The sequence below is a fragment of the Priapulus caudatus genome, unplaced genomic scaffold, assembly GCF_000485595.1.
Source record: "Priapulus caudatus unplaced genomic scaffold, Priapulus_caudatus-5.0.1 Scaffold903, whole genome shotgun sequence".
In the NCBI taxonomy this organism is placed as follows: Eukaryota; Metazoa; Priapulida; class Priapulimorpha; order Priapulimorphida; family Priapulidae; genus Priapulus; species Priapulus caudatus.
The window spans coordinates 223967-237644 of NW_014577964.1; the positions used below are offsets into that span (position 1 = coordinate 223967).

Below are 13678 nucleotides of genomic sequence, written 5' to 3' on the forward strand. Positions count from 1 at the left end.
ACACACACACGCACATACATACATACGCACGCACGCACGCACGCACACACACGCGCGCACACACACTCACTCATCCCTCCACACGCGTAGGCGCGCGTTTACGTGGCAGATGGTATAATACAGCTTTAGCTCGGTAACACACTGCTCGGCAGCAACGCTGCACGCATCTGTCGCGCATCGGTGACAACGACACGACAGACGACAGTTGCTCATGCAAAGCAGCAGGGTTACGACGCGCCATGGACGCGAGCAGCTAGCAAGCTTGTACTCAAACCGGACTCGTCACGCGTGCGAGGACTGAGCGCGTACGTCTTCACGACATTCTGCTGTGACGTGTTCAGCAATGGAATCAAGGAGCCTGATAGAAGCCGTAATCATTTCGTAACTTACCGAGCAATATCGCGCCAAATACACACGCGCCGCCCGCGGGTTGGTGAGAGTGAAGAGCTCGTGTACTCTCCACGATGATATGAGAGGGAGAGAGGGGTGGGTTCCACGTCACCCAGCCCATCCACCTACCCTGTGTGCCCCCCCCCCATCCTCCCTACCCGTCCAATCCACACCCAGCCCATCCACCTACCCTGTGTGCCCCCCGACATCCTCCCTACCCGTCCCATTTACACCCACCCCGTCCACCCAGCCTGTCTGGCCCCTCCCTTCCCTCCCCATCCCATCCACACCCACCCCACGTCCCAGCATACTTACAGTTGCAGGGTGTCGGCGGGCAGCAGGTCCGGCTTGATGGCGGCGACGTGCGTGATCACGTTGCCCGGCTTGCCCGCGCAGACGACCTTCTTGCCGATGACGGGCCGCTCCTCGGTGCGCGCGCGCACCGTCGTGCACGTGCAGCCCGTGCTCGCCGGGCAGCCGTGGGCCGCCGCTGCCGCCCACAGCAGCAGCAGCAGCAGCACCGACGTGAAGACCGGCGGCACATGCATCGCGGCGACGCGCGGCGCCGGCGGCGGCAATGGCGTTGGGGCGACGCCGCACGCGTCTAGCCCATTCCCGGCCCGACGTCGCTGGTGTCCCTGCAACATGAGATATCGCGCGTGAGCGACGACGGCGGGAACGGTAAGATGGCCGACGCCAACATCGCGGGAGTGGGAGGAAATACTCGTAATGGAAGGGACGATGGTGGGGAGATGTGTGGGGGGTTCATACTGCGTGGTCCCACGCACATACGCGAAGATGTAATATTAAAACGTTGTTTCGTACACAGCGGAATGATATCAGGGTTGGCGTCGAGCGCCGATGATCCCAACACATAAATCTCTAGCGTGCGCAAAAGAGCGTTTGTGACACTGCATGAGTGGTGGCCAGAAGCTTCACCATAGGACAGGTTTCACATGCGATGAGAGCTCAGATCAGGGTGAATTTACCCAAAGCGAGGAATGTTACTGAGCTTCTCACGCAATCAAAGGTTTACGACATCAGATAATTTTCCACGCATTGAAAAATACAAAAGAAGAGGGGGGGGAATTCTACTGGATGATAAACGGAATAGACGAACCTCTACCTAAATGGTGCAATATGCGATACGAATAAGAATCGTTGATGGAGTGTGATCAGCCCTGAGTAATGTGTTAATTAGAGATAAATGCATGTACACAGACCATTGATACGGCACTACATTGTGGCTATGTATATACATGCAGCTTCAGTAAATGCCCTTAAATATTTAATCGGGACAGATGGTTTACATAGGCACAACTATAAACATCTTCTGATATCCACATGTGATCCTTGTGGAAAGCTTTATACCACTGTATGTTCTGCTGAACAGTGTGTAAATGGTTACGAGTCTATTATTCAACATGCTGCATATACATCAAGAGTACATAATAGGAGATCCTATTTAATTATGTACTTTTGATATACATCCCTTTACCCTACCATAGTGATTCCACTATAGAGCTGCGTTTCTTCAAGGCCTTATAAACGCTGAACATTAAGACTGTATTAAATGAACATTTATATAAAATCACAATTTATACATATTATCAGGAGTGAATAATAATAGATTATTCTATATAGATTATCCATAATCTATTATTATTCACTCCTGATATTATAGTTTAACAACTATAATGGCAATAATGGTAATATATGACTGGCCACACAATCACAGTGCCAGTGACATAATGTAGCATGGAAATCTAATAAAAAATCAATCAGATTGAGAAATATCAAGATTAAGATCAGGTTATAATTGAAATTCTCATAGATTCCTTGTTAGCCACTCGATTCTTCTGTAAAATCTCAAGTTAAATAGCTAATATCTGCTAATCTGCTAAGATAAGTTAGAACTTTCGTGTTCAACAAACAATTGACAAATCCACAAATGATAATATTTTAATTTGCCATTACATGCTACCTTTAAAAATGTTTACTTTGAAATGTATACATTTAGGATGTACACATTAGATCACTCATACCCATTCTACACGTACAGAGAAACGTTTATTACATATTGTCATATAGTAATGTGTACAGGCAACTACATACTAAATACTTATTTTCAAGACAGCCACCGCCCCACACCCACGGCAAGGAGCTGTGTGTAGATTATCGCGCCGACCGCAATTTGTCGTCTGCATCTGGTAGCTTGTTCTCTGCGCGGGGATTTTTTTCTCGTGTATAGGCAGTAACATCGATGCGCACCACCATGCAGATTCCCACGAGGGCTGCGTATATTTGCGTTTCTACGTGTCTCATAAATATTTGCCATAATTTCCGTAGGGAAATCGTCTATAGTTTTAGTTAGTTGCGCGTGTGTTATGTTTTTTCTCGTGTAATACTTTCACAGCAGCTTCCCACAGCAGTGTGTACACTGCATCGCCTTCTCCGCCTCACATTCGCGCGCGCATGCGAAGCAAACAAACAGGTCTCTAAGCACGGCACGCCTGCTTTCAACTGAATAAAGCCACCAAAACGCCTCTCACGCTTCCTTTCTCTTCTCTTCTATCTCTCTCTCTCTCTCACAATGTCTCTCTCCTTAATCTCTCACACGCTCTCTTTCCTTAATCTTTCTCATCTTCATTTTTTTCTCTCTTCCCATCCTCGAAGCAACCGCGTTAATTTCCTGTGATGAGAACGCCTTTGATCTCGGGAAGTACTAACCGTGGACAGAAGGAGGGGGGAGGGGGAGGGGGATAAGTTATCCGGCGATATAATCGCAACGGCGCGTATGCTCAATCATCTCCCCCACAAAAGCATTGGGAGTTAGCATAGCATAGCAACCTACTAGCAGCAGAAGGCTTTACTCTCTCATCCACCGGCTTTTCCCTCGTGTTTACCCTTCGCACACAGGCCGCCGGCAGCACAGACCGACAGCAACTCTGGTGGTATCCTCCGACGGCATCTCTACGATGTCCCGATGGCCACACAGAGTTCAAACTACAACAGACTGCCTGCCACCCACGCAGCCATTCCCGCGTGCTCGTGTGACTGACTACATGCGCAACCGCGGCCACTAGACATGTAATGATGTATGTCTCATGTATCTCAAATCACCTCTTCATGGTCAAAGACGACCATCCTGGACACGCTTAAATATCACTCGCATGTTGTTTCACTCTTTAGAACAAGACTGACATATATATATATCCTCGGTCAAAAACGGGCCCATCCTGGATGGTTACATTTCACTCGCAGACTGTTTCGCTCTAGGAACAAGAGCCGCCGCGCCGCAAAGTGCCATTTGTTTCAACACTCTTCGAACAGCTGCCGAAAACTAACCCGTCTTCCAGAGTTAGAGCTACGGTGGGGGTAAGGACGGCGAGGGGGGCACTGCGGGAACTCCTGAAGTACGTGGATTGTGTATTTATAAAAGATAGCCGTGCTGCGCACATTTCGAGTTCAATATTTGAACACACACAAGTGAAGTCTCAGCGTCCAGAATGAGCAGGCAATTTTGCACTGAATTTCAGCAGCGTTTTGTGAGTATAACTTATTCGCATCCGTGCAAATGCAACCTCCTCGACTTAAACACCCTAGATATATTTAGTGGCATTCGGGTAATCATTGCCCATGCCGGCATGGCCTAGGCCGTCTGACGAACGAGCCGTCGCTGGGTTTTTCAGAAACAGGAGAACCAGGAACCATAAAGGTGCACTTACAGTTTCTGCAGCTGCTTTAGAACACCGAATGCATTGCTCTCTATGTTCTTGATCACATTACTGCTGAGGTCTCTGAAAGTACAAAAGATATCGTGGAATGTAGAAATGCAGAATGCAGTTGCGCACACAGCTAGCAGTAATGTCATGGGCAAACCCAGCGGTAAAAGAGGGAGGGCGCGAAACGTAGTAATATAGACGGCTAGCAAAACCTAGCAGCATTAGGGAGAGCGCCAAGCCCAGCAGTATAGTGGGAGAAAGCCAACACCAGGCTGTGTAGAGGAAGCGAGCCAAACCCAGCACTATGAAGAGACAAAGCGAAAGGATAGGATGATGGTGAGGGAGAAGGAGAGAGAGAGAGGGGGAGAGGGAGAGAGAGAGAGAGAGAGAGAGAGAGCGAGGGAGAGAGCGCGCCGTCAATAATTCAGCGCCGACACACCACACAATGCGGCCGAGTAAGGCAACATTAATATTTATCTCCGCCCAGCTCTTGTTTGGCGAGCAATTCGTGTAATTACTGGGCAGCTGTGGGTCGCCGATGAATCACGCACCACTGCCCACAGCCCCGCGCGCAGTTCCCATCGAAGAGCGAAGTAGTCTATACATATTACATACACTCATACATGAAGTCCAGTACGTACGGCCAGCTCTGACATGTACGCCTGCATATGACCCATGTAACCCTATAGGCCATTACAATTAAAATGGTGGCAAATAAACACGAATAAATAGATTTACTGTGTGGCGTATTTAAACGGCGTTTAGTGGAAATTATTTGGTGATATAGATTAAACAACCATTGAACCCCTGGTATTGAAATATAAGTATATAACTTTGTAGTATTCTTTCTTATTATTTTATTACTGAGACGGCCCCCGTGCCGTGAGTCTATATATACCTGTACTCTGGTCACACACATATGGCAACACATTCTACGTTAACGCTCGCATAGACGGTTAGGTCTGGTAGGTAAGGTTGCATATATAGCCGTCGCGCAGATGTAGGTATAGGATACTGCAATGAAAGCGATAACAATTCCAACGAAACTATTGGTATGAATAGCGTCTATCGTACGTGTTAGGTATCACTGCTGACTATGAACCGCTCTCGGAATGCGTATCGCAGACGAGAATACGTTGCGCGTGGGCTCGTATCCTATATACTTGGTCTTTCACGTCGACGCTGACCATCATCGTTTGTAACTATATATCTACATCATTAGCGTCCGAGTCAACCGTACGAACGCACATCCATGCACGGTCAAACCCACACACGAACTCACTCACACGCATGTACGAACAGGCACGCACTCATGCACGCACACATACGCACTCATGCACACGCATACACGGTACGACGCACGCACACGGGTACACGCACGCACGCACGCACGCACGCACGCACGCACGCACGCACGCACGCACGCACGCACGCACGCACACACACACACATACGGGAGCACGTACGCACGCACGCACGCACACAAAGACCTAACCATGGGCCCGCCCATACGTATGTACGGGCACGCATGTTTGTTTTACAAAATTCACTCTTCTATAATTTATTAGAATAGAGCTAAACTTTCCCCAACGTGTACTATTATATATATTATATATATTATATATCTATATATATATATTATGCTTCGCGCAAACAGCGTAAAGATCACCGTCTAAATGAGACGAACGCGAACGGCAGACCAGCGGGGTGCGTCGATCAGCCGAAACACTTCAGCGCGTAAATACAGACCGACTGCCGCAACGCACATTCCTTGTTACACCGCTCGTAACGATGAATGAACGATCCCGCCCAGCTAGCCCGGCGATCATGCATTCACTCATTCAAGACGAACAGCAACGATACAAACGCATTCATACCGAAGTTTATATTCCTGCAGATATTTGGCACGATGCCAACAAGTGCGAAGAGCAACCCTTTGCGTACGATTACAAGCGTAGAATTTTCGCGTTCGCTATACACAAACTATATAAATGCGCACTTAAAACTCCCTTTCGTTGTACAAGTTATACGAACGTATTCTGATTGCGATTACGTGCGCTCCGTCTGATGATCACTCGAAAGAATAAGAAAAATGCATCATAAATTGAGCGGCGAGTAATTCCCCGGGATAATAGCGCAGACATTAACGACGTATTCTTGCTCAGATCAGATCGAGTGAGATACACATCTCTAAGACGATTCACCGCAACTCCGATGCGAAGAAACCCACGCATCAAAAACCGCGTGAATCACTCGATAATTTCATGCATACGCACAGACATACAAATACAGTCGCACGCACGCACGCACCACACACGCACGCACGGCACAGGGTATACTCATATATCGTCCATCGCACGACGGCACTGTCGCTTTACACACAGATAGTGGGACCTATTGTGTCCCCAACTCTAATATCCCGGCGCCCGTTGTTATTACAACGAACGCAGGCCAGTAGGCACATAAGTACCGCATATAAATTATCATGTTCGTTTATAACGAGGACATGTTGCAATCTTGCCATGCGGGTGTGTGTGTAGTGCGCCGCGTCGTGCGTCCGTATATATACATATATATCATATATATATATAGATAATATGGTAGTGAGCGTGGGACGCGCAAGGCACGGCAACGCGCGTTTATTAGAGTGACGGAACACTCCGCCCTAGGCGCGCATGACCGCCAGGCCGCGTGAAAGCGTCGCGTGCGTGAGACAAATTTGGCAGATATAGAAGAGTCAAGTGTGCCATCGCAGCAACTGCGGCTGTCGTGACACGCAGCACAACCGCTACGCGACGCACAGCGGCACGCCACGCACACTACACACACACACAGCACACAACACACGACACACACACACACACATTCGCACGCACAGCACATCAACACACACATTCGCAAAGCAGACACAATCACACACCACACACACACACTCACACGCGCAAAGAGACACCACGCATCAAGACCACCGTACAACTATAACTAACTAACGCAACCGTAATGAACTACCGACACAAACACGCAAACACCTACAACGCACGTCGCACACACATCCATACACACACAAGCACTCACGCACGAAGCACACACACAAACACCACACGCACGCGTGACGCACGCACAGCACGCACGCAGCGCACGACACTCTCTCTCATGCGGCACTTGTCGCTTATCAATAAAAAAAATTCTAAAGGCGGCTCGCCGGCGGTTTTGTTCGCGCTTATTCGGCTGTGAAAACGGTGCATTAGTCACGGGCCCCGCGCGCACACGCGCGCGCGCGGACGAGCTGGCGGCCTTCTCACCTGCAGCCGACGGCCGGCCGGCTGCTACGCAGGTAACACACGGCACGTACAGGGAGGCGCGTACAGTCAGAACTCCTACATAGGGATGGTTCGCACGTGGCGGCCCGGTACGGACCAGCAGTATATATAGTAATAGGGAGAGCCCCTCTTTATAAAGAGGTGCTAGACGCTCTAAAGGTGTCTGTTCACGTGTTACCTGTAGTAGTACGAAACGCATACACCGGGAGAAAAACAATACATGAGAGAGAGAGGGAGAGAGATATTATTTTTATTATTATTATCATTATTATTATTATTGTTATTATTGCACACGCACGCCCCCAAATGCGCACGCACGCACGCAGCGCGACGCAGCGCACGCAACGCACAGCACGCACGCAACGCAACGCACGGCAGCACGCACGCGACGCACACGGACACACACAACACACACACACACATACACATGACACACCCAGCGCTTTCAATGGGGCACGCAGCGATTTGTCCCTGGGGGCCGGACTGCGGACGCCTTTGCAACTTACAGGAGGCATACAGACAGTAACTCCGGCAAATCTGTTCACCGTTGCGCAAACTATTTCGTCTATAGAAATATGCCCTTTTGGACATTTTTTTTCGCCAAAATTCCGGCACGTAGAACATGCAAATAATTTGCATTAATGCACGCAAGTTAGACTGCCTCGTGGACGTCTAGAAAGCAATTGAGAAGTAAAATTGGTCGCTTGTTGTGTATCGTCGACATTCTGTCAGGATGGCGTAGGCCACAAGCGACCGGTTGGTAATTTTTGTGTTTGAAATCTGTTTTCAGACAATTTTGCAGAAATTCGCATCATAGAGCTGGCGCAAAAGTTTAGAGGAGGAAGCATAGACTATAAGAGGCATGAAATCTGGTAGTTATTTAAGCAATGAATAAACGTGTTAAGCGAAGTAATCAGTGTGCGTATTTTTTAATTAATTTCTGTTCGAGTGCTTATTCAGGCCTGCTGCCTATGGACGCCATCTAACTGTGCTGTTTCACTCACCTACGCGTCTATAGTGACCGGTAATCCGCCAGTCGAGAATGCATCCCGGTTAGCGCGCAGCGGCGACATCAGACACAGACGTCATCAACCGGCGCCGTCCACAGCACAGGGACGACGCAGCCGCGTGCGTACAGCAGCAGTGACAGCAATAGCAAGCCGCGTCCCCCACCAGTCAAAGAAAGGACCGGCCTAGTTTTTTTCATAAATATGAATTACATATAGTAGTTATCAGAGTAAATAATACTCTTTGAGGACTCAATATACTCCTGATGTTATAATATATATATAGTATATATAGTATATCTATATATAGAGAGAGAGAGAAGAGAGAGAGAGAGAGAGAGAGAGAGAGAGAGAGAGAGAGAGCGAGAGAGAGAGAGAGAGAGAGAGAGAGAGACAGAGAGAGACAGAGAGAAGACAAGCGAGAGAAGAGAGAGAGAAGAGAGAGAGAGAGAGGAGAGGAGAGAGGAGAGAGAGGAAGAGCAGAGAGAGAGAGAGAGAGAGAGAAGGCAAGGACCAAAATATTCGAAATCAGGACTGGCTGGGGTTTCCTGACTTATTAAGACAGGCCACCGCCCCACGTCCCGACGGCAAGGAGCTGTGTGTAGATTTAGCGCCGAACCGCAATTCTGTCGTCTGCATCTGGTAGCTTGTTCTCTGCGGGGATTTTTCTTGTGTATAAGCAGTAACATCTGATCGCGCAACCACCATGCAGATCCCACGATCGGGCTGGCGTATCTTGCGTTTTCTAATCGTGCTCTCATAAATATTGTGCCATAATTTCCGTAGGGAAAATCGTTGTATAGTTTTTAGTTAGTTACGCGTGTGTTAATGTTTTTTCTCGTGCAATATTTCACAGCAGCTTTCCCACAGCCAGTGTGTAGTGGTGTACACTGCATCGCCTTATCCGCTCTACATTCGCGCAGCAGCGATGGCGAAAGCACACCAAACAGGTCTCTATAAGCATGGCACGCCTGCTTTCAACCTGAAAATAATAGCCACCAAAACGCCTCTCACGCTCCATTTCTCTCTCTCTATCTCTCTCTCTCTCTCGGCAATGTCTCTCTCCTTAATCTCTCACAACGTCTCTTTCCTTAATCTTCTCATCTTCATTTTTTTTCCTCTCTCCCAATCCTCCGAAAGCAACGCGCGTGTAATTTCCTGCGATGAGAACGCCTTTGGGATCTCAGAAGTACTAACCGTGGACGAGAAGGAGGGGAGGGGGAGGGGGATAAGTATCGCGGCGATATAGATCGCAACGGCGCGTATGCTCAATGTCATCTGCCCGTCCACCAAAAGCAATCGGGAAGTTAGCATAGCATAGCCAACCTAATAGCCACAAGAAGGCTTTACTCTTCATCCACCGGCTTTTCCTCACGTGGTTTACCCTGTCGCACACAGGCCCGGCAGCACAGACCGACAGCAACGTCTGGTGGTATCCTCCGACGGCGATCTCTTACGATGTCCGACTGGCCACACAGATGTTCAAAGCTAGCAACAGACTGCCTGCCCAACCCGCACGCAGCCATTCCCGCGTGCTCGTGTGACTGAACTACATGCGCAACCGCGGCCACTAGACATGTAATGAATGTATGTCTCAATGTATCTCAAATCACCCCTCTTCATGGTCAAAGACGACCATCCTGGATCACCGCTTAAATCATCACTCGGATGTTGTTTTACACACTCTTTTAAGAACAAGACTGAATACTATATATATCCTCGGTCAAAAACGGGCCCATCCATGGAGGTTACATTTTCACTCGCAACTGTTTCGCTCTCGGAACAAGAGGCCCGCGGCGCAAGTGCCATTTGTTTCAACACTCTTCGAAACAGCTGCCGAAAAACCTAACCCGCTTCCAGAGTTAGAGCTCGGTGGGGGTAAGGCCGGCGAGGGGGCAAACTGCGGGAACTGCCTGAAGGTACGTGGAATTGTGTGTTTATAAAAGATAGGCTCGAGCATGCGCATATTTCGGGAGTTCAAATGTTGGAAACACACCCCAAGTGAAGTCTCAGCGTCCAGAATGAGCAGGCAATTTTGCACGTGAATTTCGGCAGCGTTTGTGAGTAATAACTTATTCGCGCATCCGGTCGCAAATGCAACGCTCCTCGATTAAACACCTAGATATATTTAGTGGCTTCGGGTAATCATCTGCCCCATGCCGGCATGGCCTAGGCCGCTGACGAACGAGCCGTCGCTGGTTTTTCTCAGAAACAGGAGAACCAGGAACCATAAAGTGCAAACCTTACAGTTTTCTGCAGCTGGCTTTAGAACCGAATGCATTGCTCTCTATGTTCTTGATTCACATATAACTGCTGAGGTCTCTGAAAGTACATCAAGATCATCGTTGGAAATTAGAAATGCAGCAATGCAGTTTGCGCACACAGCTAGCAGTAATGTCATGGGAAACCCAGCGTAAAAAGAGGAGGGCGCGAAACGTAGTAATATAGACGGCTAGCAAAACCTAGCACGCATCTCGAGGGAGAGCGCCAAGCCGCGGTCTGTGGTGAGAAAGCCAACACCCAGGCTGCTAGAGAAGCCGAGCCAAACCCAGCACTAATGAAGAGACCAGAAGCGGAAAGGATAGGGTGCCTGGGTGAGGGAAGAAGGAGAGAGAGAGACCGGGAGAGGGAGAGGGAGAGGGAGAAGAGAGGGAGAGGGGAGAGGAGCAGGAGAGGGAGAGGGAGAGGGAGAGAAGGAGAGGGAGAGGGTAGAGGGAGAGGGAAGGGAGAAGGAGAAGGAGAGGGAGAGGGAGAGGGAGAGGAGAGTAGGGGAAGAGGGAGACGGGAGAGGGGAGGGAGAGGGAGAGGGAGAGGGAGAGGGAGAGGGAGAGGGCAGAGGTAGAGGGAGAGGGGAGTATTGAGAGAGATAGGGAGAAGGTAGAAGAGTCAAAACACAGCAGTCACTATATATATATATATATTATATATATATATAGAAGAGCAGAGAGAGAGAGATGAGCGAGAAAGAGAGTCCGAGAGAGTGAGAGAGAGAGAGCAGAGAGAGAGAGAGTAGATAAGAAGAGAGAGAAGAGAGAGCGAGAGAGAGAGAAGAGAGAGAGCAGAGAGACGAGAAGAAGCTATGAGCGAGAAAGAGAAGAAAGAGAGAGAGAGAGAAGAGAGAGCAGAGCAGAGAGAGAGACAGAGCAGAGCGAAGACGAGAGAGAAGAAGAGAGAGAGAGAGAGAGAGAAGAGAGAGATGAGCGAGAGAAGATAGAAGAGAGAACCGAGAGAGAGAGAGAGAGAGAGAGAGAGAGAGAGAGAGAGAGGAGAGAGAGAGAGCAGAGAAAGAGAGAGAGGAGAGAGAGAGAGAGAGAGAGAGAGAGAGAGAGAGAGAGATAGCGGTTCACATGTTTTAAATAAGGACTTATAAGACCCTTTCTAGAGGCCCAAAATAAAGAACGTTTTTTACGACGATTTCGATGACAGATCATTCGACTATTTAAGGGCACAATAATAATATTACACAATTGCAGCAGCAGATTTAAATTATTTTATTAATTTTGATTTTTTTTTCCGTTTTATATATACAACAATTCTTCACCAGCTTCGAACGAAGTCGAGAGTACAGGAGTATAAGTAGAAAAATCAGGACTATATAGTACTTTCTCACGATTTCACACAGCAAAAATAAGTTAATAAGGCCCTTATTATTTTTTTGGCAAAATAAGTATTTTATAAGACTTGGAAGGACCTGCTCATACGGTACGAACTCGCCTGGAAGAGAGAGAGAAGAGAGAGAGAGAGAGAGAGAGCCAAACCTAGCAGTATAGAGAAGCCCAACCCCTACTATGGAAGAAATAGAGAGTGAAATAGAGATGGAGTGAGAGAGGGCGGAGGGCGGGAGACAAAGCAAGTAGGAGAGCCATGTAGATGTAATGTAACTTTAGGGAAACCCAGTAGTAAGTAGGAAAGCCCATTCGGGTAAACTCGGCAGTTAGTAGAGAGGAAGAGGAAAGCCCAGTAGAGGGCGAGAGCCATTCAGAAAGAATGTAGCATTCGGGCAGCCCTGGCAGCGGAGCCCGCGTGCCACATTACTTCATTTACTACTGCCCCTGTACACTCACACATGCACTGCTGGGCATGTAAGGAGGGCAGGACACCTCCCCGAGAGAGCATCAGCGATGCCAGCTGTTAGTACAGTAGGCGGTACAGCGTCCTGGCACCGCGAACAGTGGCATGTCACGCGCATTGCCCCCCCCCCCCACACACACACACCACCACCTTGTGGAACTGTACCGACTGGTCACACAATCACACGACTGAATACCGGAGCTCGGGTTATAGTACTTAGTAGCCACTGACCATACCGGCGCCACAGCATGCGTATTCCATACACTGAACGTTGAATGCGGGTAACATGTATGTGGTGGGGGTAGGGGTGGGGCGAGTGGGGACATAGCAGACAGTCATGAGCCGGTACAACCACGAATATATCACCGCAGTACTACTACTACTAGTGTACAATCTACGCAGTGTGATGACTCGCCGCAATAACGGACTAATATAGACCTAATATACTGCGTGGAGTGTAAACTAGTGAATAGCTAGTGATCAATGTATTTGTGGCGTTTTCCGACGGTTCCACTCGTTTCTGTGTCCGCCTATTAAAAGGGACTAGCTGGTAAGCACGATAGAATGGACACATATTAAACACATGCCCATATCTCGTTTTTTCATTTAAATAAGAAGATCCGAGTATTTATCTGACATATGTCTCTTAAGTGAGCCATTACTGCACCATGCTCGGTAACAAAGCCGCACTGTCACTTTCCCTCTGCGAGGATGCATCAGGCGTGAAAATTTCACGCTGACTTGCTGGACCAAAGCCAGTAGATTAGGCCTCGGACCACTTGTTCGGAAGGCTAACAGGTCTGGTTTGTCGAGACAGGATTTTACACAATATTTGATGCCCAGCCCGTCCACCTAGCAGTCCACCCATCCCATCCACCCAACCTATCCACCTAACCTGCCTGCCCAATCTGTCAACCCATCCCATCCACCCAGCCCGTCTGCCACCCCCCTCATCCTCCCTACCCGTCCAATCCACACCCAGCCCATCCACCTACCCTGTGTGCCCCCCCCCCATCCTCCCTACCCGTCCAATCCACACCCAGCCCATCCACCTACCCTGTGTGCCCCCCCCCCATCCTCCCTACCCGTCCAATCCACACCCAGCCCATCCACCTACCCTGTGTGCCCCCCCCCCATCCTCCCTACCCGTCCAATCCACACCCAG

At 49.0% G+C, this 13678-nt stretch overlaps 1 protein-coding gene across 1 annotated transcript in view; it reads right to left on the reverse strand.

The window, feature by feature from the left end:
* Positions 1 to 4190, reverse strand: part of LOC106814314 (adhesion G protein-coupled receptor A3-like) — a gene marked incomplete at its 5' end in the record, with an annotated part of 62101 nt that extends 57911 nt beyond the window's left edge. Inside the window, one exon of the mRNA XM_014818616.1 lies at positions 4119 to 4190. Coding sequence (XP_014674102.1) covers positions 4119 to 4190 — 72 coding nt within the window. The remainder of the gene's footprint in view (positions 1 to 4118) is intronic.
* Positions 4191 to 13678: the final 9488 nt, after the last annotated feature.